The sequence below is a fragment of the Martes martes genome (genome assembly GCF_963455335.1).
Source record: "Martes martes genome assembly, chromosome: 17".
Lineage (NCBI taxonomy): Eukaryota > Metazoa > Chordata > Mammalia > Carnivora > Mustelidae > Martes > Martes martes.
Genome location: NC_137905.1, coordinates 32,514,345 through 32,541,322, shown reverse-complemented (window position 1 = coordinate 32,541,322; position 26,978 = coordinate 32,514,345). Strand labels below are relative to the sequence as shown.

General features: G+C 60.1%; 1 protein-coding gene across 1 annotated transcript; it reads left to right on the top strand.

Annotated features, from left to right (window-relative positions):
• Positions 1–1,016: 1,016 nt before the first annotated feature.
• ADCY7 (adenylate cyclase 7) lies at positions 1,017–25,884 on the top strand (the record flags this gene model as incomplete). Its single annotated transcript, XM_080829238.1, has 25 exons — positions 1,017–1,187; positions 2,447–2,650; positions 3,727–3,888; positions 4,502–4,651; positions 4,963–5,111; positions 5,867–5,978; positions 8,523–8,650; positions 8,828–8,986; positions 9,218–9,350; positions 12,368–12,559; positions 12,696–12,730; positions 13,137–13,220; positions 13,624–13,696; positions 15,154–15,251; positions 16,036–16,120; positions 16,454–16,579; positions 17,456–17,548; positions 18,562–18,752; positions 19,588–19,678; positions 20,062–20,217; positions 20,787–20,933; positions 22,005–22,109; positions 22,333–22,447; positions 23,020–23,144; positions 23,313–25,884. 25 exons carry the CDS (start codon positions 1,017–1,019, stop codon positions 23,457–23,459), a joined length of 3,231 nt encoding a protein of 1,076 aa, XP_080685364.1. The 3' UTR covers positions 23,460–25,884.
• Between the last annotated feature and the right edge of the window lie 1,094 nt (positions 25,885–26,978).

Here is a 26,978-nt window from a genome sequence, read left to right as displayed (position 1 = left end):
TGCAGTCTTATGAGGAAGCATAACGTAGCACAAATGCAAGAGGGTTGCTCTGGGTGTCGCAGGCGTGGGGGCGGGGTCTGAGGCACGAAACTCACCAGAAAGCCCCAGTCACGAAGCGAGTGTGACCTTTGCATGAAGACCCCTGGAACAGGAGAAGGTCTACAAACAGACCCATGTGCACGGTCCCCTGACTTACCACAGAGGTGGCTTCCCTGAACTTCCTGAGGAAGGAAGGGTGGCTTCACTGGAAGCCGCGGGGCTGGTTAGAGACCCACGTGGAAGAAAGGCACAAAGGCTGATCCCTGCCTCACACCACACACAGTTTTCCTGGAATGGATTGGAGCAGTCCATGTGAAAGCAACACCATCTAACTTCTAGAGCAGTGCTGTCCGGTAGAAGGTTCCAGATGATTGAAATGCTCTCTCTTTGCTGCCCGATATGAGCGCCGTGAGCTGAGTGTGGCTCTTGAGCCCTTGAAATGAATGGGTCCAGTGGGACTGCTGGTCTGAATTTTTAACTTCATTTTCTAATGTAGTTAAATGTAACTTTGCACGGCTACGTGTGGCTAGTGGCCACTGCCGGGGACTGTGCAGTCCCAGGAAACACATGGGATGAGCTTTGCAGGCAAAGCTTCAAATAGAACCTAAAAGCTAAGTTTGGGTTCAGGTTGGGAGGCGGGACCCAGGGGCTGTGAGACATTGGCTCCGTTCTCCCCTGCTGCCCGTCCTTCCCTGACTCGGCCTGTCCAGGTCAAACCCCGATCTGTTTTGTGTCTCCACAGAGCTGAGGACCCCGTGTGTCTGGTCAGCCCGGCCCGGATGCAGAGGAAGAGGCTGGCGGTGCCGTGAGCAGGCCTGGCAGGGGAGCGGCGTGGACCCCGCACTGCCCATGGGGCTGCAGGCCCAGGAGACCCCTCCCCAGGCCCGCCGGCCAGGCTCCCAGAGCCCAGAGACCTAGGCCCACCAGGTGTCGCCAGACGGACGAACCCCAGGCAGTAGGCTCTCCTAGGGGGGATGATGCCGGCCAAGGGGCGCTATTTCCTCAATGAGGGCGGAGAGGGCCCGGACCAGACGGCGCTGTACGAGAAGTACCGGCTCACCAGCCAGCATGGGCCGCTGCTGCTCACGCTCCTGCTGGTGGCTGTCACTGCCTGCATTGCCCTCATTGTCATCACCTTCGTCTGCGGGGTGAGTGAGGAGGCCGGTGGGGGCTGGGCGCGCGGCTCTGCTGCTCTGTGCTTGTGAGACCTTTGGTAGGTCACAGTGACTTTTCACAGCCTGATGTCCACCTCTGGCAGGTGTCCTGGAGCATCGCTGGGCCGTGGGAGGCAGGTTGCTCAATGTAATTTAATTACAAACTCTGGGGTGGTTTGAGAGATTATGTTAATTTGGCCCAGGTAACCCTCTTCTCCAGAAGGAATTTCTGCTCTGCTGAAGACTTAGGGCTGGGATGGCTCCCACTTCCCAGTGCCCTTCCTCCTAGAGCCCTGCTGTGGTCCCTGGGGGACCTTCTTAAGCCCGCTGTCCAGGCAGACGCCACCAACGTCCCCCGTGACCTCCGCCTCGTCCCACCATGGCCACTGCCCATGCGTGGCTGCCAAGTGCTGGAAACATGGCTAGTATGACCGAGGGACTGGGTTTTTAATTAATATAAAGTTAATCTTGAATAGGCACACGTGCCTAGTACTTCTCTGTGGAAGAGCAGAGTTCTAGAAGAAGACTGCTGAGACTACCGGGTGTGTAGGGGGTGGCCAGCACTCAGTAGGGACTCGGTCCTTGCTGTCTGGATCTGTGTGCCTATAAACCACAGGACATTTGTTTCTGTGTTCAGCAAATGGTTCCTGAGTACCTACTGTGTGCCAGCCCCCAGATCAGCCTCTTTGCCCATGGAACTTCGGGGTACAGGGGGAGGCCCTGCTGTCTCAGCAGTGAATCGCCTTTCCTGTTCATCACCTGCCAGTGTCACACCTCTGTACCTTTACTCCAGCTTGTCCCCTTGTGGGATGCCTCGAGTTAGCGCCTGCTCCTACACTTCCATCCATCCTTTAATAGGCGGGAGCAGTGGCCTCTCCTCCAGCGGGCTGTCCCTATGAGCTCCTGGGCTGGCCCCCTGCGGGCACACACAGAGCACCCTGCGAGCAGAGGAGGCCTGATGGAGAGGGCGTGGGGAGTGGTAGCATCGCAGGGCTGGGCCGCATAGGATCTCAGGGCTGTATGGTGACTGGGGGAGGGTGGTGGCGGAGGCAGCCTTAGCGACAGCACGCGGCCTGAAGGGAAGGCCGAGCTTGGTGCTCAGACAGAGCATCAACATCAGCCATGTCGGGGAGAGCACAGGTGACATTGCTTGGGGCAGGCTGGACAGGCGAGCCTGGCAGGTTTCCTGGAGGGGACAGCGCATCTCACTGGAGGAAAGCTGTGGCATTTCTGTGTATGTGTGCCCTGCCCAGGACCCTTCCGGACACCAGGCTGTCCTGGGGATGGCGTTCTTCACACTTGCCTTGTTTGTGACTCTCTACGTGCTGGTGTATATGGAGTGCCTTGTCCGGCGGTGGCTCAGGACCCTGGCGCTGGTCATCTGGGTCTGCCTCATGATGCTGGGCTACACGCTGGTGTTGGACTCGTGGATGAAGGCCGCCCCAACCTGGGCGCAGGTAACAGGGTGGGGGACCCTGGCGACCCCGAGGGGCTGGATGTCCCCAGCCAGCTGTGCACCCGGCAGTTCCTGCCCTCGCTGGACCTCAGGTCTCTTCTGGAGACAAGGCTTGCTTCGGGTGTACCGGCCTGGGGCCTACCTCCCCCTATGGGCCGTGGTTCTGCAACAGAGGGAGGGCCCTGGGCTGATCTCGTCCTCTCGGCTCCCTGCGCTGAGTTGCTGGAGGAACTGGGGAGAGCGTCCCTGTGAGTGCCTGGCTCGAGCATTGTGCGGGGACGCTCATTTGGCTGGAAGTGACACAACTCCAACTCAGGCAAAAAGGCACGAATTGGCCCATGTGCCAGGAAAGGCTCAGGGGGCAGTCCTGGGGCTCTGGCAGGATGGCCAGGTCCCGATGGCCCTCTGCTGTGCTTTCCTCTGTGTCATGTCATTCCTGGCAGGCCATCCCAGGTCGGGCACAGATGCTGCCAAGACCCCAGGCTTCCTGGCCACCAGCCGGTCCACCCCAGCTGAAAGAGAGAGCCCTTTCTTAACCAGCTTGAGTCCCACTGGCCTGGTTGGTCACTGTCGCCCAGTGGTGGCACCCTCTGGTGGGCCGAGGCCCAGGGGAGCCAGGCAGACTGGGGGTGGTGGGCGGGGCTGCGCTGCCAGAGGCCAGTGGGCGGCCCTAGCCTTCAGGTACTCACCACGCCTGCCCAGGGAGATCCCCAGTGCTGGGAACCGGGCGGGAACTCCTCAGGTCACGAGGGCCTGGAGTCTCGGTCCTGGGGAGGCCTGGCCTTGGCCTCACATCGTAAATCAGCTCATAGGAAACGATGGATCATGTCGGCTGGGTCTGACCCAGACGCGGAATTTGGTTTTTTCTTCTTCCTTTGTGTGTATTTCACTGTCCCTCCCCACATGGGAAAGGCAGGGGCCACCCTGGGGGCAGAGGGCTCAGGATTCAGGTTTTTGGGTCCGTCCCCAGAAGTCGAGAGGCTGTGGGGGCCCCCGACATCCGCTCTGTCTGGGGCTGTGTCTTGGCGTGGGAGCAGCATGGCCGGTCCCTGAGCCTCCCTGCTGCCCTGCCCCCAGGTGCCCTTTTTCCTGTTCATCGTCTTCGTGGTGTACACGCTGCTGCCCTTCAGCATGCGGGGGGCCATTGTGGCAGGGGGAGTCTCCAGCATCTCCCACCTCCTGGTGCTCGGAGTTCTGATGGGGGCCTTCACGAAGCCCAGCGACTGGGTGGTACGGCAGGTGAGGTGCGCACAGGGGTCTGGGGGCGGGACAGCTGCAGGTCTGGTCTGGGCCCGAGGACGCAGAGATGGGTGTGGCCGAGTTAGTCCTGAGAACTCAGGGCCCCCCAGTGGGCTAGGGAAGCCGGCCCCCCAAGCAGGGACGTGCCCCGCAGCCTTTCTTGGCTGGCCTGCGGTGCCCCAGGTGCTCTGGCCCTCCTCCCCACATCCAGTGTGCTGCTGGGAAGGCCAGTCTCACCAGCAGAACCAGGGCTGAGGTTATCCCTGGGTGCCCCGTCTTGTCTCTGCATCGAGTGACTGAGAAAACAGAACCCAGAACTCTGGGCACTCATCGGGTACCCTGCTTTCTGTGACTGTCCTCAAGGCCCCACTTGGGCTCTGTGGGATGATGGGCTTCTGCTTCCCTGGTCTCTGGGGCCCCGGCTCTCCGGCTGCAGAGAAGGGCCCGAGACCTGATTTTAGAGTCACTGTGACTCCAGGGGACCAGCGCCCATCCAGGGTCCCATTTCCCTGCCTGCCGCCAAGGGTGCCGGCCTGAGCGTGTGGGAGGTTGGAGAATGGGGACGGGGCGTCGGCCAGGCTGAGTGCTGAGCTCGCCCTCTGCTCGCCCCCAGCTGTTGGCCAATGCTGTCATCTTCCTGTGCGGGAACCTCACGGGTGCCTTCCACAAGCACCAGATGCAGGACGCCTCCCGAGAGCTCTTCACCTACACCGTGAAGTGCATCCAGATCCGTCGGAAGCTGCGGATTGAGAAACGCCAGCAGGTGTGGGCCCTGCCCCCCCCGCCCGGAGCCCGGCCCTGCCCGGCCCTGCCCGGCCCCACGCCCGGCGTCCTCTCTCTCTGCACGTCAGACCTTCACTGAACAGCGTGTGCCTGGGATGCGGGGTGGACACCCGGGCCGGCCTCGCCCCAGGGGCCGCTGGGGACATGGGAGGCTGGCTCGGGGGCGGGACGCAGGCCAGCTGAGATGGAGGCGGCCGTGGGCAGGATGGGCGGGACCAGAGGGCAGATGGAGGCCACTGGGTCGCTGAGCCTGTGGCCTGATGTCCCCCTGCCTGTCCCCACGGGGCCCAGGAGAACCTGCTCCTGTCAGTGCTGCCGGCCCACATCTCCATGGGCATGAAGCTCGCCATCATCGAGCGGCTCAAGGAGCGTGGAGACCGCCGCTATGTGCCTGACAACAACTTCCACAGCCTGTACGTCAAGCGGCACCAGAATGTCAGGTGGGCGGCCGGCTGGGCCTGCGTGTGGGGGTCCCCCGGGGGCACTTGGCCCCGGGGCGGTAGGGTCAGATCAGATTGGTGTCAGTCGGGTTGGAGCTCCAGTAGCCCCCTAAAATGGTAAAACTCTGCCTACGTATGACTTTGGGGAAAAAAGGGGTCCTTTTGGGTGATTCTCAAGGGGGCCCAGGTCCCCCCGAAAGAGGTGACGTCTCCAGTCCTTGGTGAATCAAAGGGGCTACGGCCCCAGCCTCAGGGACCCAGAGGTGCGGGTGCTGTGAGCTGCTTGCTCTGAGCTCACGGACTCCGGAGCTGGGAGACTCGGTGCATGCTGCGGCTCTGGTTTCCATCAGGCTCCAACCAGGCCTCAGTTTGCTCATCTGTGGGATGGGACAGAGTCCTTGAAGGGGAGTGTCGGGCGTGGAGCCCAGCTCAGGGGAGCATGGAGTTGCGTATTGCCACGGGGTTGAGTTCTGAAGATGTGAGGAGGGAGAAGGACGTTCTGAGGTGCCATTGTCCTGCAGTCCACAGTGATGGGGGGCCTGGGACTGGCAGTTCTCAAGGGCCCTACAACTCTGGGCTGCTGCCTTTTGCCTTGATGCCAAGCTTCTGGAACGTTCCTTTATCCTTATGGCCGGAGCTTCTCTCCCATCCCTACGGAGGCTGAGGGGTGGCTGGGGCGATTGGGGTCAGGCAGGTGCTCAGGGGCTCCCTGGGGCCTGGCGCTGACCCTCTGCTCCCCCCCGGCCCTCCCCCAGCATCCTCTATGCCGACATCGTGGGCTTCACGCGGCTGGCCAGCGACTGCTCCCCCAAAGAGTTGGTGGTGGTGCTGAATGAGCTCTTCGGCAAGTTTGACCAGATCGCCAAGGTGAGCCCACAGGCCTTCGTGCCGGCGCCTGGCCCCTGGGGGTGGCGCGTGCCCAGGGCTGTGCTGTGATGGGCATGTGGAGGCCCAGGCTGAGCTTCAGCGGTCAGCAACTGCTTCCGAGCGGCCCGCGGTGGAAGTCAGGTTGTGTGGTGGCTGCGGCAGCCTGAACCCTGTCCCCAGAGAGTGAGGCCGGTGGGGAGACTGCCGGGACGCCTGGGGGCATGCCTAGGGGCTCAGGCACTGGCGGGGGAGGGGGGGCGCTCAGGAAGGCTGCCTGGAGGAGGAGTTGCCTCTGTCTCACTGCCCAAGGGCAGCAGAAGCCGGATTTGGCAGGGAGCTGGTGCGGGGCTGTGCCTTCCAACAAGACCTCCGGTGGACCACACGCACATTAAAGTTTGAGAAGCCTGAAGGGAGACACTGAGAGGAAAAGGAGTAGTTCTGGGCAGAGGGAAGAGTGAGTGCAAAAGGCTGGAGGAGAAAGAAGTCTCTGGGGCCCTTGGAATGAATGCGGCCCCAGCATGACTGGGTGGAGTATGAGGGGAGCCAGGTGTTGGGGGTAGACATGCAAGGATTTAGGGCTAAGGGGAGGAGAACTTGACCTGAGGACGCTGGGGAACGTGGCAGGTGCTGAGCAGGGGAGGGCACTGGGTGAGGTGGGCTCCCGGGTCCAGCTGAGCAGGGAGAGGTCTGGAGACGGGCTGGGCTGGGCTGATCTCACGGTTTGTCTTCATGGACGGCACGGGGCCTGGGGGTGGGGGCAGGGGTCATGCACGTGTGTGTGCGTGCGTGCGTGCGTGTGCACTCAGTAACTTATCACATGGTCCTGAGACCTGCCATGTGGCAGCCTTGAGCTCTGCAGGGGAGGGGGGTGCTTGGGCCTGCCCTCCAGCTGCTCCCCGTATGGGCTAAGCGGTGGCCGCTAAGTAGAGACCCGAGGGTTAGGATTTAAGGCTGTGATTGTCTGTGCTGGCTGCACATTCGAATCACGGACAGAGTGTGAGTAAAAGCCGACCCCTGTGCCCACACCCGGGTGGGTTCCGAAGTGCCCCCTGGGTGCCCCCATGTGCACAGAATCAATGCTCAGGTCCTCAGTGGGAAGCGAGTTCGGGCCCCACCCTCGGAAGACTTTCTCACAGTCCGAGCTAGGAGGGACTGCTCTAGGAGGGATGGCCTCACCAGAGTGGCCTCCATCATGGGGGTGACCAAACTCCGGGAGATCATTCCTGGCTGGGAGTGCTCTGGAGCACTATCCCTCAGGGTATTGTGGAGGGAGGGACTCAGAGGGCCTGTCTAGCCTGGAGCCTTCCTTCAGGAGCTTCCTTCCTTCATGACACCCCTTACACCAGCAGGTGGAGGTTTCCAGAAGCTGGGCTGCATGTGGGCTAGGCCTGGCTTCCAGTCTCACATGGCCCTTTCCCTGCCACAAAGTCCAGGGACCTGCCCTTTTCCTCTTGGTCGCAGCCCTCCCTCTGTGGCAGGGGCAGGAGGCAGGCCCTTTGTATGGATGGGGAGAGGGAGGCTTTAGGGCAGGCCTCCGTGAGGGGTAGGCTGTGGCCGGGAGCAGGCCTGGAGCTGGCATGGAGCCCCTTCTTTAGGGTCCCTAAATCCCCACCCCCAAGCCTTGGTATGTGTGGCCACCTTTGCCAAGGGCTGCCAGAGGGCCTGGTGGCCACAGTACTACCTCAGATGGAACGTCAGATAACCTGTCTGGGCCCCTCTTCCCCTCAGGGGCATTTTCCTCTGTGGCCCCAGCCTCAGTGTTTGGTTCCATCTTTCTGTTCTCCCCACTCCCCAGACCCTGCCGGTCTGCATCCCTGGTCGCTTGGCCGTTTCTCCCCTTGTCGTGTGGCACTGGTCTTCATGTCCTCTACTTACTCCACTCTAGCTGCACAGGCTGCTTGTTGGGTCTCAAACAGCTTTCTGACCACAGGGCCTTTGCACATGCTGTGCCTTTCATTTGCCTGGAACACTCTTCCTCAGATACTGGTGTGGCTTGTTCCCTCAGTTCCCTGGGGTCTTTCCCAAATGTTTCCATTTCTGGGAGGCCTTCTCTGGCCTCCTGGAGCTTCCTGTCCCCTTCTGCCTCTCATTTGCCTCCTCAGTACTTATCAGTACCAAGTGTCTCTGGGTTTTATTTGTCTAGTTTAGCATCTAACTGCCACTGGCGTGTGAGCTGCATGTTGTAGGGAGCTTTGTCTGTTTTGCTCACTGCTATGTGCTGGTGCCTGGGGCAAGGCCGTGTGCTCAGTACACATTTCAACACTGCAAGACTGAATGAAGCCAGGACAGCATCTCCCGCAAGAGGCACTCCGGCGGCCATCCCTAGTAACACTCACTGTAGCCCCTGGTGTTTGCTTAGAGACCTCCTTGTCCCCAGTGCTTTCCCAGGCCTGGAAGCAGCTCCTGGTGGCTGGTCACCCGGAGGAGGCCTCGGGCTAGGAAGGAGCATGGCTCTCCCTGAAGGGTGCAGGGAGGTGGCCAGTACACGCGGACCCCAGGTCGTAGCTGAGTGCCGACCAGGCCGCTGTTTGCCCTGCTCTGTAGGCCAACGAGTGTATGCGGATCAAGATCCTGGGCGACTGCTACTACTGTGTGTCGGGTCTGCCTGTGTCCCTGCCCACCCATGCCCGGAACTGCGTGAAGATGGGGCTGGACATCTGTGAGGCCATTAAGTAGGTACCATGGGTGGGCGTGGGGTCCCGTCCCCATCACAGACCCCTTCTGCTTCCCAGGGGGAATGCATTGTACCTACTTTGCAGATGAGGAAGCTGAGGCTCGGGGTGCATGTGACTTGCCTGGGTCCCTCCTCAGTCCTGGGTGGGATGGGGTGATGGGACTGCTCTGCCCAGGCAGGTGCGAGAGGCCACAGGGGTGGACATCAGCATGCGTGTGGGCATACACTCGGGGAACGTGCTGTGTGGAGTCATTGGGCTGCGCAAGTGGCAGTATGACGTGTGGTCCCACGACGTGTCCCTGGCCAACAGGATGGAGGCGGCTGGAGTCCCTGGGTGAGGCTCAGCGGGATAGTGGCGGGGTTGGGGGCCATGGGCTGACTCTGGGCTGGGGGAGGGGGAGGTGAGCAGTTGATCAGGGTGAGGTCAGAGAGGGGCACCATGACCTCACGTCGGGCAAGCAAGGCGGGGCTCTGGCTGGCTTGGCCCTGTGTGCTGTGCACCCCCCGGGCGGGTGCTGGCCTTCTCTGGGCTCTGCTGCTCTGACTCGGGGCTGGGGTCCCCCAGCCGGGTGCACATCACAGAGGCGACGCTGAAGCACCTGGACAAGGCGTATGAGGTGGAGGACGGGCACGGGCAGCAGCGGGACCCCTACCTGAAGGAGATGAACATTCGTACCTACCTGGTCATCGACCCCCGGGTACGAGGGGCAGTGGGGGGCTGACGGGGGCCCAGGATGTGCTGGGAGTCCACGGAGGGAGGGTTTTCCTCTTCCAGGCTGTAGAGAGGTAGGGAAGAGGCCCGACTGGGAGTGGGAGTGAGCTCCCCATCATTGAGTGTGTTCCGGGCGCCACAGCTTCTCTGGGCCCTGGTGAGATTGGAGTAACAGTAGTGCTACCTCAAGAGGAGGAGGAGCTCGCACCAGCCAGGCTCTCACCACGAACTGGGCGCCTCTTGAACGTTCTAGAAATGATAGTCACACAGTTTATTTTCCTGGATGGTACCACTCATTTCCCGCATTTTGAAAAGACACTTTTGTCAGACTTGCTTTGGGTAAGACCCTGGAGAAGGAGGCAATGGCCAGGGGACCACCGGGCAGGAGCCTACGGGACGTGTCGCGGGCTCTGCCCCCCGGGGGTGGTTGCCCGGCAGGCCGACACCTCCACCTGCTTGGAGGCCCCACCTTCATCAGGACCCCGTGGGGGACGCAGCTGCTGGGCTGCTCCGAGGCAGGCGGGCCCTGGCCCTGCCCCTGCCCCGCGCCCACACAGCCCTGCTTTCCTGCCGTGGGAGGCCAGCTCGTCTGGCGGCCTGGGTGAATCATCCTTGGGGCTTGCTCAAGAATGTTGGCCACGAAGGGCTCTTTCCAGCTCCCTCTCGCTCTGGCCCTGGCTGTCCTCAGAGCCGGTCTGACTGCCCATCTCTGGGGGTCGTGGGGGGCCAGCCTGTGAGCCGCCCCGGCCCCCTGATGTTCCCCAGGGATAGGAACTGCCCAGGAGCCTCCCCTCCCTGGCCATGGGCCGTGGATGCTGAGTTAGCATCTGGGGAAACTCTTCCTGGGGATCTCGGGGCTGCGCCTACCCCACAGTCATGGAACACAATCCAGCCCCTCCCCCTGTACCCCACAGCTCTGGGCCCTGCCCTTCCTTCCCCTGAGGGCCCTTCACCCCAGCCGCTGTCCCCCCGCTGCCCGGCTCTTCGTACCGCAGGACCCTTGTCACTGCTGCCAGCTCTGCCTGCAGCACTCTCCGTTCCCTTGCAAATGCTCCTGTTTACTTATCCTTTTTGCTTGTTCATTGTCAGTGTGAGCACCACATGGGCAGGCTCGGGGCAGGGGGCACCTCTTCTCTAGGCTGTAATCCCCGCACCTAGAGTAGCGCCTGGCCAAGGAGCAGGGGCTCCGAGAGCGTGTGACCAGCAGCAGCAGAGCCCCAGGCTCACAAGGCAGTGGCCGGCACGGCTCTGAGCCCTTGCCGGCAGGGCTGCCCGCTCGGCAAGGCTGCTGCAGGACCCGTGGGCAAGCTCAATTTCTGACCAACAGCGAGAACGTTTCTAGCATGAGTATTTTGTGTAGGATATCACTGGGCATCCTACATTTTTTTCCAGCAACCCTACCTTCCCCATCTTTGTTGAATTTCACGGATTCGCATAGTTGAGAATTCCAAAGCCCGAAGGGGGTGTTGTGGACAGTTTCCCCCACGTCCTTGTCTGCAGCCACGTTCCCTGCTGAAGGGGATGGCGTGGGGAGTTTCCCTTCCACAGAGAGGCCGACGCCCACGTGAGGAGTGGAGAGACTCTCACCTGGCCTCGCTAAGCCGAGGGTGGCATGCCCTGTGCCCGGCTGGTACCTTTCTTTCTTCACCTGATGACACAGTTTGGAGACCCGCCCTCATGTGTGCATGGAGGCCCCTGCACGTGCGCCCGGGTTGTCGACACGGTGGCCCTTCCCCAACTCTGGCCTCCCGGGGCCCGCTTCGGAACAGGCGCCTTTTCCCTCAGAGCAGATGGGTCTTTAGTGCGCGTTTATTTCTCAGGGAGCCCTGGCTAGCGACCCTGAACTTGAGCGGCTGGGGGCTGCGGGGGCAGAGCTGCCGACCTGTGAAGGGGAGACGGAGAAGGTGACTCCAGGGTGGGTGGCTCTCCATGGGGCACGGCACAGCCTTGGGACCCCGGGACTCTCACAGAGGCTGCGTACCAGCTGGTCCCGTGGGCCAGGCAGACAGGGGCATCTCAGGGTTTAAACATATTTTTGTCCTGAAAGGAGGCTAGAAGTTTCCAGGAAAGCTGCCGCCTGTGGCTTAGAGAGTGTTTGCGGCCGTAGATGCCGGGCCTTGTGGGTGTTTGCAGAGACCCTAGGGCACAGGGACTCCTGGAGGGCGGGCACCTTCAGAGGGTAGGGGACTTGGAGATGGTTCGATCTCGTCTCCTGTGGCTTTGGTGCTGTCTCTCTTCTCTCCTCCGTTTACAGTCCTGCCCGCCCTCCCCAGCAGGGGAAGGTCCCCTGGGGTTGCTCTTATGGGGGGGGGCATGGAGCAGGCTGGGTCTCACTAACAGCCCCTCCCTGACTCGGCCACGGCCCGCACAAGGCAAGTAATGGTCCCTGCTGTGGTGTAGGGGCCACGCAAGTGGAACTCTCTGGAAAGCCGCCCAGGGGGTGGGGCTGGCCTCTCACTTGGCCGGTGCTCTGGTTCTCTGGGTTCCCGGCCTGCTCTCCTCTTCCTCTAGCTGCTCCTTCAGGAAGGACATGTGCTGGCCACGTGTGAGTGGGCTGGGTAGGATGTTTGCAGCTTTCCTGGGCGCTGTCTCCCCAAGATGTCCCCACGGGGAGAGGCCAGTGGGCTCTCAGGCCCCAAGGGGGACAGTGTCGGGTCCCACAGAGCCTCATGGGGTTGGCGGGAGCATAGGACTTGAGCCCAATCTTTCCCTGGAGAGGTGTCTGAGGGGCTGTGCATAGTTGTGTGTGATCCCCAATTTCCTGGTCACCTGGGAAGGACAGGCCCCAAGCCGGGTCCCCTGTAGCCCAGCCTAGGAGCGCACTGGGCTACAGCTGGTCCCCAAGGGGTTGCAGACCCAGCAGCGTTTCTGCCATTCTCTCTTTCCACCAGCCCGGCCAGTGCTCCAGGCAGTGGGGCATTTCATGGGAAGCAGGATGGGGGCGGGGGCCCTTCCTGGGCTGAGAGGGAAGGGGAGGGGACAGGCCGTGTCTGTGTCCTGCAGAGCCAGCAGCCGCCCCCGCCCAGCCAGCACCTCCCCAAGCCCAAGGGGGACGCTGCCCTGAAGATGCGGGCATCTGTGCGCATGACCCGCTACCTGGAGTCCTGGGGGGCCGCACGGCCCTTTGCACACCTCAACCACCGTGAGAGCGTGAGCAGCGGCGAGACTCCAGTCCCTAGCGGGCGGAGGCCGAAGGTAGGACCCTGTCTCCCAGACTGCTCGGTCCTTGCCCCCTGTGTCTGAGGGTGCGGGAGATGAGAGACCCAGTCCCGGGACAGACTCTGGGGGTCCTTCTTGGCAGAATAACTGTCTCCTCTCCCTTCCCTTCCAGACCATTCCCCTGCGGCGCCACCGGACCCCTGACAGGTACGTGCACTGTTTCCTCCTGTCAACTGTGGCCTGCCTTCCTGGCCAAGTCCTGCCCCAGTCACCCCCTTGGGGCCCACTTCCTCCAGGCAGGCTGCCCTGACTATCCTCTGTCCAGGGGTGCAGCTCGGAGGGGCTGTGGCTCAGAATCAGAACTTCACAATCATGGAGCCCTCTGCTCCCGGCAGGGCTGCCGGCCAGCAGGGCCTGCTGCTTGATGCCGGGCGTCCACTTGCCCTCTTTGGGCCTCAGTGGGACCTATCTGTCTCTCGGCCACTCCACACGTGGCTCCGGGGCCTCCCGCAGGCTTCTGGGCACCCGGACTGGGGAGCCATTTCGCATGCACTACTGTCTTTGGGCAAGTGGGCGAGGGCCTGGGGTGACGCGGTTCGGGTTTCTGGTCCAGGAGTTCGTCCCCCAAGGGGCGGTCGGAGGATGACTCATACGATGAGGAGATGCTGTCGGCCATCGAGGGGCTGAGCTCCACGAGGTGGGACCCCGAAGCCTCTGTTCGCCCTGTCCACCCTCGGGTGGGGGTTCCCCAGACGGCCATGCCCCCCTTGTGCCTGCGTGCCTGGGGGCCCAGCTCCGACTGTGTCTGTGGTGGCTCCTGGGCCTCCCTGGTGCGGCCTCCTGAGAGTGGGCTTCTGTCCCCTCACCCCACCCCCCTGCCCCATCTCCCCCACCCCCTCCTCCCTTCTCCTCCTGAGGGCGAGGCCCTGCCCACTCCCCCTTTCCCCCACCTCCTTTCCCCCTCCCCCCTCCCCATCTGCTCTCCCCCGCCCCCCCACCTCCTGAGGATGGGTCCTCTCTCCTCCCCCATCTCCTCCCAAGGGTGGGCCCCCGATTTCCCCAGGCCCCACGTCTCACGGCCTGTGCCCGCCACCCCTCAGGCCCTGCTGCTCCAAGTCCGATGACTTCTCCACCTTCGGGTCCATCTTTCTGGAGAAGGATTTTGAGCGAGAGGTGAGGGCCCCCCAGCAGCCCCAGGAACAGGGGCTCTAGGCCTGGGGTGGGGCAGAGGTGCAGGCCACGGGGCGGCTCATGCTCCACGTCTGTCGTCTGTTCGGGGAGGGTGGTGGGGAATCACCCCGGTTGGCTATAGGGCTGGCTTGGACCCTCTTCCTGCTGCCCTCACTCCGGGACCTGACATGTCCCACTTGGGTTTGGGAGACCTTCGCTCCCCGCACGGGCTAGAACCTCCGCCTCAGGGGCCAGTGTGCGCCTTAGCCTGGTTCTCCCTTCTGGCTGCTACAACTACATGCTTTTGGGCTGTAACACAACTGTTTACTTATTTATTGAGGACCTACTGGTTTCTGGCCATGTCCCAGACACATATGTATGTTCTTGAAACCTCCTATAGCTGGACACAACGTGGCCCTGAGAGGGTGGCCCCAGGCCACAGAGCTCTGGTGCTGGGACCTCTTTCCCCTCAGCCTCCAGGATTGGTGTGTGTGTGGGGGTGTCTTTCTCTGGCTGGGGCTTTCTGAGTCCGGGGCTACCTCAGTGAGGAGCTTGGGGTCTGAGGGAAGCCTGCCCGGCGGGCCTGCCAGCAGCTGTGTGACTCCGGGCAGCCTGCTGGACTCTCTGAGCCCCAGTCCGCTCACCCGCAGCAGGAGCCCTTGTGGCCCGAGGCCACGAGATTGTGCCTGGTGTAGGGGTGTGTGGGCAGCACGGGGTTCCCCCACCCGCTAGCTAGGAGCTTAGGCCTGGCCTCGCTCCTGGGTTTGGGGGAGGACAGACCCACCACCAGCCCCAGAGCACAGATTTGGTTCCCGTCCACAAGCTTGGGGCCATGGGCTTCTCAGGCACCTGGGAAGTAGAGTCAGAGACCTGGGTTGGGTGGGGGAGGGGAAAGGATGGGTTCTAGGCCTCAGGGAACCAAATGAAGGTCATTTGGTCATGATGATGTCCCATCATCACCTGGAACTCAAGGAGGGTGTGAAGTGTGTTTGTTTTTTTAAAGATTGATTTATTTGTCAGGGCGCCTGGGTGGCTCAGTGGGTAAAGTCTCTGCCTTTGGCTCAGGTCATGATCCCAGATCCTGGGATCTAGCCCCGTATCGGGCTCTCCGCTCAGCGGGGAGCCTGCTTCCCTTCCTCTCTCTCTCTGCCTGCCTCTCTGCCTACTTGTGATCTCTCTCTCTCTGTCAAATAAATAAATAAAATCTTTCAAAAAAAATATTTGTTTGAGAGAGAGAATGTGCGCATGAACGAGAGTGGGGAGGACAGAGGGAGAGGGAGAAGCAGATTCCCTGCTGAGGGGGACCCTGAGATCATGACCTTAGCTCATGACCTGAGCTGAATGTTTAACCGAGGGAGCCACCCAGGTGCCCCCAGGGTGTCAGTTTTGGTTAACTGGAGCGGGAGTGGGCTGGGAAGGGGCCGGAGTGAGTGGCCCTGACCGTCCCTGTTGCCCCCCAGTACCGCCTGGCGCCCATCCCCCGGGCCCGTCACTACTTCGCCTGCGCCAGCCTCATCTTCGTCTGCATCCTGCTGGTCCAGGTCCTGCTCCTGCGCAGGTCAGTCGGGGTGGGTGGGATGCGCGGGCCCACTGGGGTCAGCCCAGGGTCCCCGGAAAACCTGCGTGTGCTGTCCGACTAGTGCGAGGGGCTGGTACTTTGAGTTCAGTGACCTGAGTCCTGGAGTCCCAGAAACTGGACCAGGGGCTGGGCCCCCACCGCTGGGGTCATCAGTGCTTGCTTTTGATTCCATTGAACATGCTAGTCCTGTCACGATGCAGGCCTTCCCGTCCTGAGAGCTGTGTGGCCCCGTGGCACGTGGCCTGAGGCATTTGCTGTCCTGGAAGGGCAGGCTCCCAGAACCGTAGCCACTGCCAGCTCCCTCTTAGATGTGGGAAACTGAGGCTCAGAGGGTTTTGTGCCCTGTCCAGGTGCACGGCCTGTGCTGGGGGTGGGGGTGAGCAGGGCAAGGCACAGGGAAAGAGTAAGGGCAGCTATTGGTGGATTCTAGAAGGGTGGTGAGGCCAAGGGATCCTCTAGGATTAGGGTTTAGGATGTGCTTCCTAAAGACGAGACAGGAAGAATCTCTTCTCTCTTGTACTTCCATGCCGGCCGTAGGTCTGAAGGCCCTTAAATCCGTAGACCAGGCCTCGGGTGTCACGAGTGGGTCAGCTGGACTACGGTTCTCAGAGAGCCCCTTTGCTGCATGTAGATGGTAGTTTGGGGGTTGAGGGAGGAAGTGGCCGGGAGCCGGACAGTTGGGGTCAGGGTTTGGGGTTGGGGAGCCTGCCTGCAGCTTGGCCCTGGGCAGATGGCCCCAGAACGAGGGTTTTCTGCTCTCCAGCAGGGCCGTTCTTGGTTTGTCCTTTGGGCTGGTGGCCTGCGTGGTGGCGCTGGTGCTGGGCCTGTGCTTCGCCCATGAGTTCTTGGTGAGTGGGAGGCCCCTGGCTGGGCCCTGACCCACTGGCCCTCCGCGCCCCTCCTGCCCAGGCGACAGTTTGCAGAGCACTTCTCCCAGTAATTCCACCTTCCTTGGGCAGCCGGTGGCCCCCAAGTGGCTGCAGCTGTCCCCAGGCTCTGAGGGTGGGGATGTCCCTTCTGTCTGTTCACCCCATGGGTCCTGAGCTCTGGGCACAGGGCGCGGTGTGACTGCGGACCATCCCTAGCGGAGCTCTCGGGAGCCCCCACATCTGCTGGGCACTTGGACCGAGGGGTCCTTGTCCCTGTGCTGGCGGCGGCCACCTGACCCCACGACTCCACAGAGGTGCTGCCCGGCCCGAGGGGTGTTGCAGGCCATCTCTGAGAGCGTGGAGACCCAGCCCCTGCTGCGCTTGTCCCTGGCCATCCTGACTATTGGCAGCCTGCTCAGTGTCGCCATCGTCAACCTGGTGAGTTCTGGGGGGTGGGTGGGGACAGTGAGCCCTGAGGAGGAGCCTGCCTGCCTGTGTGTGCTTCCTGGGGGGAGGGAGCCAGTCCTTGACCCCGGGCACCTTCAGGCTCTTGAATCCCACAGTCCCCTGCTGAGGGCTGCGTCTGGTGTAGCTCTGCAGGGCCCTGGGGCGGGCTTCCCAAGGCCCCCCGAGGCCCGCCGGGGCTCCTTCCCTTTCGCTTTTCACATGAGGATCCAGGGCCCCCAGAGAGCTGATGTGACTGGCCCCCCAAGGATGGGATGTCTTGAACCATCAGTGTTCTTGGCTTCCTCTGCCTTCTTCATCCTCCTCCTACCTGGGGAGGCCGCGGCTTAGTCTCTCTGAGACTGTTTCCTCGCGAGGGGCCAGTGGCCCTGGGCACCGGCTGGGAGGACTTGAGCCCCTGCTTCTCAGGCCTGGCTTGCGTGCTCAGGGCTGCAGACATGTGTCCCTGCTGGTCCTCCCAGCTCTGACCTCTTGAGCCAGGGGCTCTCTGTGGGCCTGAGACCCTGTGTTACCTGGGGAGAAGGGGGCTCACTGACCGTGCTGATCCCAGCTTCTCCCCTGCTGTCCCCTAGCCCCGAACTGGCCTCCGATGCTCTGGTGACGGTGCACACGGGGCTTCATTTGCAGCCTCCTCTGCCCCAGACCCCTCCCCACCTCGAAGCTGATGCCTGTGGAGGAGAGGCGGGGTGCTGCACTCTGGCCACGCCTGGAGTGGGCCTGGCAGGAGATGCTCATGCCGCCCATGGAGGCCTCGGGCCCCTGCTGACACCTGGCCCTGCTCAGCCCAGGCAGGTCCTGGAGTCCCAGGTCCCTGGGCTCCCCTCTCACGGTGACCTGTCTCCTCTGTAGCTGCTGATGCCTTTCCTGGCCCCGGAGCTGCCTGCGGGCAACCAGACGAGCCCAAGCCCGATGGATGTGGGCAGCACGTGTGAGCTCCTCCTGGTGGGTGTGGGCTGAGCCCTGGTTCAGACCCCTGGGTCCCGTGCGCCCTGAGATGGCCCTGCTCTTGCACAGTGCTCCGCCCGGGCGCCCGAGGCCCCGCTGCGGGAGAGCAGAGTCCAGCCTCTCCCGGGAGGTGGAGACAGTAAGGCCCAGACAGGGCCAAGGTGGCCTCTGGTCCTGGAGGACACAGGGGCTTTGGGGCTGGTGTGGCTTCATCCAAGGTGTGAGGGCGGGAGCACCCCATGCCAGGACTTGTCTCCTGACAGCTCACCTGACAGCCGGCCCGTGGACGAGGAGGGGCCCGGAGAGGTGGACTGGTTGGCCTCATGGGTGCTGGAGCCTCGGGCAGGCAGACAGCAGGAGCCGGGCCTGGGATCCTGATGGGTGGCAGTGGAGGGCTGGGGGACTTCAGGGGGCGTGGTGAATTTCGAGCTGGTCTCTGCTGGGCAGGGGCTAGAGAGGGGACAGGGAGAAAAGCTGAGGCACGCAGTGAGAGTGGGGGCGACAGTTGGGATGTAGAACCAGAGGGGGGTTTGATCTAAATTGGGAGGAGCATGAGCGCCAGGATAGAGAGCTTGGTCTCTCTTTTGGGGGCAGTGGGGAGCCACAGCATGGTCTTGACCAGGTGATGATGCCCTTTGGGGAGGGCAAGCTCGGTGGGGCAGAACCGGAGGTGGGAGGCTGTTGGGTGTGTGCACAGCGCTGCCCTCTCCCTTGTCACGTCTGCAGGCTACAGCAGTTTGCAATTACTTCTGCTTCTCCCTTCAGTGAGTTTACCTGCCATAAGTAGAAGTAAAAATACAGTGAAAACAGTGCGATGCTCCAAAGTTCTAGATCCTGTTGTCTGTTCTTTGCTAAGAGAGGTCATTGAGGCAGGAGAGCAAGGTGCTCGGAGGGTCTCCGTGCTGGAAGGGGGCTCAGAGGCAGCAAGCCGGCCCTGCAGGCGCCCCCTCCTGGTGACCCTGGGTGCAGGCGCTGCTTCCTGGTGACAGACGCCTCCCCCCAACCCCCAGTATTACACCTGTAGCTGCATCCTGGCCTTTGTCGCTTGCTCGGTCTTCCTGCGGATGAGCCTGGAGCTGAAGGTTGTGCTGTTGACCATGGCCTTGGTGGCCTACCTGGTACTCTTCAACATCCACCCGTGCTGGCGGTTGGACTGCTGTGGCCTCGTGGCCAACCTCACTGAGACCAACGGTACCCTCAGGTGGGGCCCGAAGCACCCCCAGTCCCACCGCCCGTCTCTAGTGTGCTCCGTGGGGTGTCATGTCAAACCGTGCTGCGTTTGCCTTTGCAGTCCCATCTGGACTGGACACCAGGGGGTGCTGGGCTGGCAGGTGGCACGGTCTCCATTTTACAGAAGGGGGTGGGATGGTCCCAGGTCTACACTCAGAGCTGAAGAGTGGGACTCATCTGCAGGTTCTCTGGGGGACATCCTGAGTCCCACGGAGGCTTCCTGGGTCCTCCGGTGTCTACGCCATTCTGGGGGTGTGGAGTGGGGCGGGGGCTTCAGCTCTAGGCCGCTCCCCCTCCTTAAGCCATGTCCCAGATCTCCACAGAATTCTGGAAAGAACGGTTGTTTCCAGCCTGTCCCTGGACAGGTGGCTGACCCCTGTGGCGTGGGAAAGGACAGTGTGTGGGTGCCTCTGGGGGCTCTCGGCCCCAGGTGGGTTGAGGAGAGGGGCCTGGCTCCCCTGGAATTTGGGGACCCAGAACAAAACCTGCTCCCAGGGGCAAACTCCCGCCGAACTCGTCCCTGACGAGTCCAAATCCCTGACTTGGAGGAGTGCTCGGCTGTCCCCTCACCTGCCTGCGGCGCTTTTCCTTCAGACTCTGGTGTGAGCCGAGCCGTCACTACAGCGCCGCCTCCCCACCTTCCAGTCGAAGCCTCTTCTCTTTCCAACCCATAGTGGCCTGTCTAGTGTCTGTGCCCGGAGGGCAGAAGTCTGTTCCCCTCTGCCTCCCCGAGCCCTGCCAGCTGGGGCATCTGAGGGGCAGCGGGAGCAGGAGTGACTCCGGCCTCTCCCCTTCATGTCCCGCAGCTCCCCGCCATGTGTGTGGAAGGACCCGAAGGTGATGATCAATTTCTACATGGTTCTGTTTTACGTCACCCTCCTCATGCTCTCCAGACAGGTAGGGCCCGGGAAGCCCCGGCAGCCCGTGCTCAGCCGGGAGACACGGCCGGGCAGGGGCGGCGTGGGAGACAGCGCACAGCCCCCTAGGGAAGTCCTGGTCCCCAGGGCGGTGGTCCCTGAGTCCTCACCTCCCCTCCCCTCAGGACACCAGTGACATTTGGTCGCATGGGTCACTTGCGAACCGAGCCAAGGCTGACTGGGATTCTGAGGCCACAGGGAGGTGGCCGTTGATCTGGTGACATTTGCCGGGGATGCAGGGTGGAAGTACTGAGGGGCTGGCTCAGCAGGCCCTGGGGCTGCTCGTGTGTCCCTCCCTCGGCTCGGTGTCCTCGCGTCCCCGCTCACGACGGCCAGGACACCGACGCTGCCTGCTGTCTGCAGATTGACTACTACTGCCGCTTGGACTGTTTGTGGAAGACCAAGTTCAAGAAGGAACACGAGGAGTTTGAAACCATGGAGAATGTGAATCGCCTTCTTTTAGAGAATGTCTTGCCTGCCCACGTGGCCGCTCACTTCATTGGTGACAAGTTAAATGAGGTGTGGTGCTGGCAGGGGCTGGGTCGCCCGGGTAGGGAGAGACGGAGGGTATGGCTGTGGTCGGGGGCCTGCGCTTTCTGGGGCCGTGGTTTTCACGCATGTTACGGGGCCATCCGGTGGCGCGTGGTTTGGGCATCGGCTGCATGTCCAGGCCTTGGTGGTCTAGACGGTCCATGTGGATGAAAACGTGCATGTTTCACAGGTTCCGTGCAGCAGCATTTTATAGAAGAGGGTACGGGCCCCAGGGCTTAGGACCCAGGCCTCCTGACTGTGACCTTCGCCCGCCCCCTTAGGGCTCAGCGTCAGCCACAGGACTCAGGGTAGCGCAGAGCCAGAACCACCCTGAGCCCGAACTGCCCCAACCAGGGCTCAGAATCTTTTTTTTTTTTTTTTTTTTTAACAGCCCCCAGGTAGGAGCTCAGGCATAAGACAGGCCAAGCTACACTTGTGTTGTGCCCCCCTCCCCTGAAAGTTTAGTGGGCCGGGCCGAGGGGCCAAGTCCCTGTGCTTGCCTGTCCCCTCCCCCAGGGCGGCTGGCACAAAGGTGCCCTCTCCCCGCCCCCATTCAGGACTGGTACCATCAGTCCTACGACTGCGTGTGTGTCATGTTCGCGTCCGTGCCGGACTTCAAAGTCTTCTACACGGAGTGTGACGTCAACAAGGAGGGGCTGGAGTGTCTGCGCCTGCTGAACGAGATCATCGCCGACTTCGATGAGGTACGGCTGGCTGGCGGGGGGGCAGGGTGCGGACCGGGAGCGCCCCCCAAATCAGGAGAGGGACACGTGCGTCTTTTTCCTTGTTTCCCTCCATAAGCACTTTTGTCATCTTCTCTGCACGGCAGGCTAAGGTCAGATTTAGGTCCTTGAAGAAGGCAGCGGTCCCCTTATCTGTGGTTTGTGAGCCACGGCCAGCCACATTCTGGCAAATGACCACCCCCCGACACACGGCCAGGTCAGTAGTGGCCAGACACCACGTCGCAGCGTCCCCACCCTGTGCTGCGCTTCATCTCATGACGAGGAGGAGGCACGAATACAGCACAGGAACATGTTTTGAGTGAGGGACCATCCACGTCACTTGTTAGGGCACGGGGCCCTGTTGTTGATTTTCTCTGTGCCTGACTTCTCTCCACTAAACCTCATCACAGGCGAGCTCGTGGGCGAAGGAGCACACGCTGTGCAGGGCTCGGGACCCTGCGATGCATGGCAGCCACCGGGGTCTGGGAGTGGATAAGGGGGGCTGCTGTAGTTTGAGTCCCAGCGAAGCCCATGCTGCCAACCGTTCCAGAAGAAGTCCATCGGTTTGGGCTTTTATTTATTTATTTATTTTAAAGGATTTACTTATTTTAGAGAGAGCGAGCACAGAAGAGGGGGGCAGGGGTACAGAGAGACGGAGAGAGAAAATCTTAGGCAGACTCTACCTCAGCACCGAGCCTGATGTGGGGCTTGATCCCAGGACCCTGAGATCATGACCTGAGCCAAAACCAAGAGTCAGATGCCTAACTGACTGAGCCATGAGGCGCCCCTGGATTTCATTCTTAGCTGCAAACATTGGACGTTCCTGGGTTGGTCCTGTCGGGCTGCACTTGCTCCTTCAGAATGAGAGTCCAGATGCGAATGGGAGGGCCGGGGAGTAGGGACAGAGGAGGAGAGAACCAGAAACCTCGTCCCTGCATGGACTTGGCTGTCCACTCACGGGGTGGGCCGAGCGTGAGAAATGTCGGCATCAGGAGCAGCGGCAGGAGGGACCCCACCCCTTCTCAGACCTCAGGGTGTCCCTTTGTCCCACAGCTGCTCCTGAAGCCCAAGTTCAGCAGCGTGGAGAAGATCAAGACCATCGGCAGCACGTACATGGCAGCTGCAGGGCTCAGCAGCACCTCAGGGACTGAGAACCAGGTACTGAGCTGAGCTGGTGGCCTCCTGTCTGTCTCCCATCAGACGGATTCAACGGGTCCCAGACCTGTCCCACCTCACCTGACATGGGGGGGGACACCCCTTCCTCCCCAGTCCTATGAGGAAGGGCAGAGGACCTCAGGGGTCAGCCTGGGGTCACCCAGTGGAGGCGGGAAGGTGGGGCCCGGGACCCCCTGGCTCCCGCACACAGCGCCCTGTCCCGCAGGACCTGGAGCGGCAGCACGCGCACATCGGCATCATGGTGGAGTTCAGCATCGCCCTGATGAGCAAGCTGGATGGCATCAACCGGCACTCCTTCAACTCCTTCCGCCTCCGCGTCGGTGAGGGCCCGAGAGCCGGCCGGGCCGCGCTCAGGGTGGGAGGCTGGGGCCCGTGGCTCCGGCGCGCCCGCACTCAGGTCTTATAGGGGACTACGCTGTCCGGCAGGAAAGGTTTGACAACTCCCTCTTGGTCTTACGACGCTGGCGACGGGGCAATTACTCTTGGTTTGCATTGTTTATCAACTTACCTTTGCAAGTTTTGAGAGAGAGGAAAAGAACACTACGGAAAACTGAGAACCCCCAAATCACCTTCCGTAAGCCTTAAAACATACTGAGAACAAAGCAAGTTATTAATCTAACTCCTGGGTGTTAGCTAACAGGGCTGGTGCTCAAAGCCCGCTTGTCCTGTGTTGGAAGATGAGCAGATGCTAGGAAAGTGCAAACCTCAGCCCGATCTCTCAGTGAGCAGCTGGAAGACGGCTGCCCGGGGAGCGCCGCTCCTGCCCCCCGAATGAGAGCTCCTGCCACGGGCTAGGGGCGCTCCCTCCAACCCCCATTTCAGCTGTTGGTTGCCAAGGGCAGAGCCCAAGGCTCGGCCTCTCTGACACACCAGCTGTAAATGTCCCCTTCAGGCATAAACCACGGGCCCGTGATTGCCGGAGTGATCGGGGCACGGAAGCCTCAGTATGACATCTGGGGAAACACGGTCAACGTTGCTAGCCGGATGGAGAGCACCGGAGAACTTGGCAAGATCCAGGTACAACTCAGCTGGGGCCCCTATGACCACGGGGGGACCCTCGCATCGGTCAGCCCTGATGTGCTCGAGGGACACCAGACATGTGTGCAGTTCGGGGTTGGTTCTGCCTGACCCCCCCACAGCAGGTGTTCTTCCTGCTTCCCATTGCAGCCGTCCTCTTCCTTTCAGGTTACTGAAGAGACGTGCGCCACCCTCCAGGGACTAGGTTATTCTTGCGAATGCCGGGGACTGATCAACGTCAAAGGCAAAGGCGAGCTGAGGACTTACTTTGTCTGTACAGACACTGCCAAGTTCCAAGGGCTGGGACTGAACTGAGGGCTTCTGGTAGGTGCAGAACATGCTGGAAGTGGATTTCCGTCTCCGAGGCAAGCCAAGGGGAGCACTCAGCCCCACGCGAGTCACAAAGGCATTCCCGGGGTTTGGCTGTCACTACCCCGGCAGATGACTGTGCGTGGCTTCCTCGGACTTGTGCTAGAGGATTTCTGGGAAGGCGCATCAGACCCCAACCCGAGGCGACCACGGAGTCTTGCCACGCACGGGCAGCCAGGCCTTCCGTGCCATCTCAGCCTGCAGCGCAGCCTCCGGACCGTGCCAACTGGCTCTCTTGTGAGAGCAGCTCAGTCCCCTCGGTGCTGTGGCCATCTCCCATGCGCCGCATGTACCCTGCCTGGCCTGTGAGTGCACAAGCGGGACCTGTCTTTTCTAGGAACAGAACCAGGACAAGTCGTCCAGGACGGGTTGGGCACTCCTTGCTCCTTAGCCGATCAGCCACAGGATTCTCCATTTCTCACGCAGGCATTCCAGGAAATAGAGCTGAAAAGGCTGTTTTCAATCTGTGGTTTTATGCAGTAGGGAGGAAAAACCACAGCAGACACTTGCTGCCTCTTGTCATCTCTAGCAGGTGTCTGTTTTAAAATGGGTATAGTATTAGTGGAGGTTTTATTCTTTTTAATGACTTCCTAGATGCGAGACGAAGTCTCTTCCCTCCAGTGTACTTTTTAACACCTGACACGGCATGAGAACCTACTGTCTAGTGTTTGTTTCTGGATTGGCCCAGCTGGGGGTAGTGTGGCTCCCGGCAGGAAGGCAAGCGGCGGTAGCCCCGGAAGTCGGGCACCACCTCCTCGCCCCTCCCTGACCAGTCCGGCCCGTGTGGGCGCTCCCCAGTAGCCTTCCGCGGAATCTTAGCTTCTGTGGTGGAAAGGAGTGGAGTCTGCAGACAGGATGCGGGCAACCTGTAGCGCTTCCTTCGCTTCCTTCCTTTTCTTTAGTCCTCACACCTAACCTGAGAGCTCCAAAACGAAAAACATCTACTCCACGTAAGGGTGCAGAGGTTGGCCACGTGGGAAGCCAGCCTGCTCGGAGGGCTTGCTCTGAACAGCAGGGATCAAGGGCAAGTGCGAAAAGCCAGGTTTGAGAGCTGCGTCTCAGAGCTTCAGCTGTGGAGAATCAGAAGTCAGCCTGAGTTGTGTTTCAAGGGGAGAAGGAACCGAACCGCCCCCTCCTTTTTCTGGATCAGCTTCGCTGCCTCCTCACCAGAGCGTGCCCAGGGTTTCTCCCCCAGCCGCACTCCACTACAGAGCAGGAATTCCCAGCTCGGGGTCCTCCAGGAACCCCCTGCCATTATGGGAAATCTTGATGGGAGACTTCAAAAGCGGACGCAGGGCTGCAGCCAAGGGCAGGGAGGACTGCAGCTGACCCCGAGGTCTGCTCGGACCCTGGCTGCGGGCTTGTCAGCCTCGGAAGGGGCTTACCCGGTCTGCCAGAGGGGCCGGGAGCGCCACCACCGCGAGGCTTGCGTGTCACTAGGACAGAGATGAATGAGGTACAAGAACTTGCCGTCCAAAGGGATTTTATGGCAAAAATGCTGTTAAGGGGAATAACCTCATTTAGAGACTGCTTTTCTGCACCAACTTTTCATATAAAGGAATGGTTTCTGGTGAGTACTGCACTGTGACCCGTACACTTAAATCCGGCAGTGACCAGGGCCGTGCAGCAGGGATCCCATGAAGAGCTCAGGAAGGTTCTGTCACAGATACAATATGGATGCACGTAGGTGTGCTGGGGCTCTCTGAGGTGGGCCTACTTCTACTCTGGCAATATTTGAGTTACTTTTTTCCTTCAACAACAGAAATCCAGTCCTGTCTTTTATTTCCAATTCAAGCACGGTGCTCCGATAAGCACATTTTGGAAGTTCTGAGTTTCTGATGTGCCGACCACCATGTGGGATGGACCCTAAAAGGCACCTGTTGTCACTTTTGTTCCGTGTGTTTTCCAGGGGCCCGGCCCTTTCCTCACAGGCGTTGTTCTGTTTTATGATAGGACAAGTACCTTTTCCAACACTGACCTTTCCTAGGGGCCGTGGGGCGGTGTGAAGGTGGGCTCCCCGACTCCAGTGAAAGTCACACCTGAAGTCTTCTGGTTTACTCATTAAGAAAATTTCCTAACAGAAGATCCCTGAGCACTGCATACATGGTGTATTTAATAGGTCATGTCCAAAACCAGGTTTTGAGAAGGTACATGAGTAACTAGGAATTATTCTGTATACTATTTATAGATCTGTAATATTTGTTTCAAAATGTTATTTCATTTTTATAAAGTACCAGTGTTTCTACTCTGTTTAGCCTTTCATATATTAAATCAGCAATTTGGAAAAACAATGTCCTAAAGTGTTTTGAATTTCAATGTTTTCTTGGTCTGCTTGAATAACTGAAAGATTAAAATTAAACTCTAAAAAAGACTTGATAAAATACATAACAATTTTGAAGTTCTTTGGGCATATGGTTTTCAGTAGATTTTTAAGACTGGGTTGTGTTGGAGAATCAGTTTTCCTTCACCCCACTTATTCTTGCTAAATGTTCGTTTTCAAAGTCAGGAAAATAAAAATAAAACAGCTTCCAGCCAGGGGGCAGGGGAGTCTTACAGGGGCTCTGTACAGCCCAAGTCGGATTCCCTGAAGCAGGCTGTCGTGTGGTGCCTGGTTAGGGAAGAGGACCACATGTCTCCCGGTCTCCCACTCCGTTATCTGCTCAAGCAGCCGACCTTTGTATTTCAGATAGAAGTAGAGGACTCTCAGTTCAAGGGACATGCTGAGGCACAGGTGGCCCGAGAGACACAGTAAACAGAAACGTAAACTTTGCTTTAAGTTCTGTGATTTCCCTTCTTACTTAGCTTCTTTTATTGTGGTTCTAAGTGACCCTCTCAAAAACAGGAAAACTAAACCAAACAGCACCATTGGACAGGTTAGTGCTATGAAGCTCCTGGTGTCATTTTTGGGGGGCTGGGGACAGGAAGAGTGGCATAGGGGAGGTACCTCATCACCTCATCCTCCTACAGGAGGACAGCATTCCCATCAGTTATGCCGGGGACACACACTTAAAATAATCTTAGAATCTACTAGTATTTGTTTTCACAGTGTAATGATGGAAAATCTCACTGGATAGGGATTTTAAAGAAGCATCTGAGCTCTGGTCCTGTCTTTATGCCCCAAGGAAAGCGGCACTGTCACTATTCTGACTCAACTGTGCCCAGGCCCACTCGGGATGGCAACAGGTCTGAGTCCAGTCTATTCCTTTCTCACGAGGCCCTTCTCTGGATAAATCATCTAGGTGAAATCTGATAAGTCAGGAACTATTTGGTTGTAATTTCTTTAATGAGTTTTGACAAATGCGGAAAAATGAGGGAGTTCAGTTATTTGGGGTACTTGCTGCCTTTTTTTTTTTTTTTTTTGAAGATTTTATTTATTTGACAGATCACAAGTAGGCAGAAAGAGAGTGGGAAGCAGGGTCCCTACTGAGCAGAGAGCCCGATGCGGGGCTCGATCCCAGGAGCCTG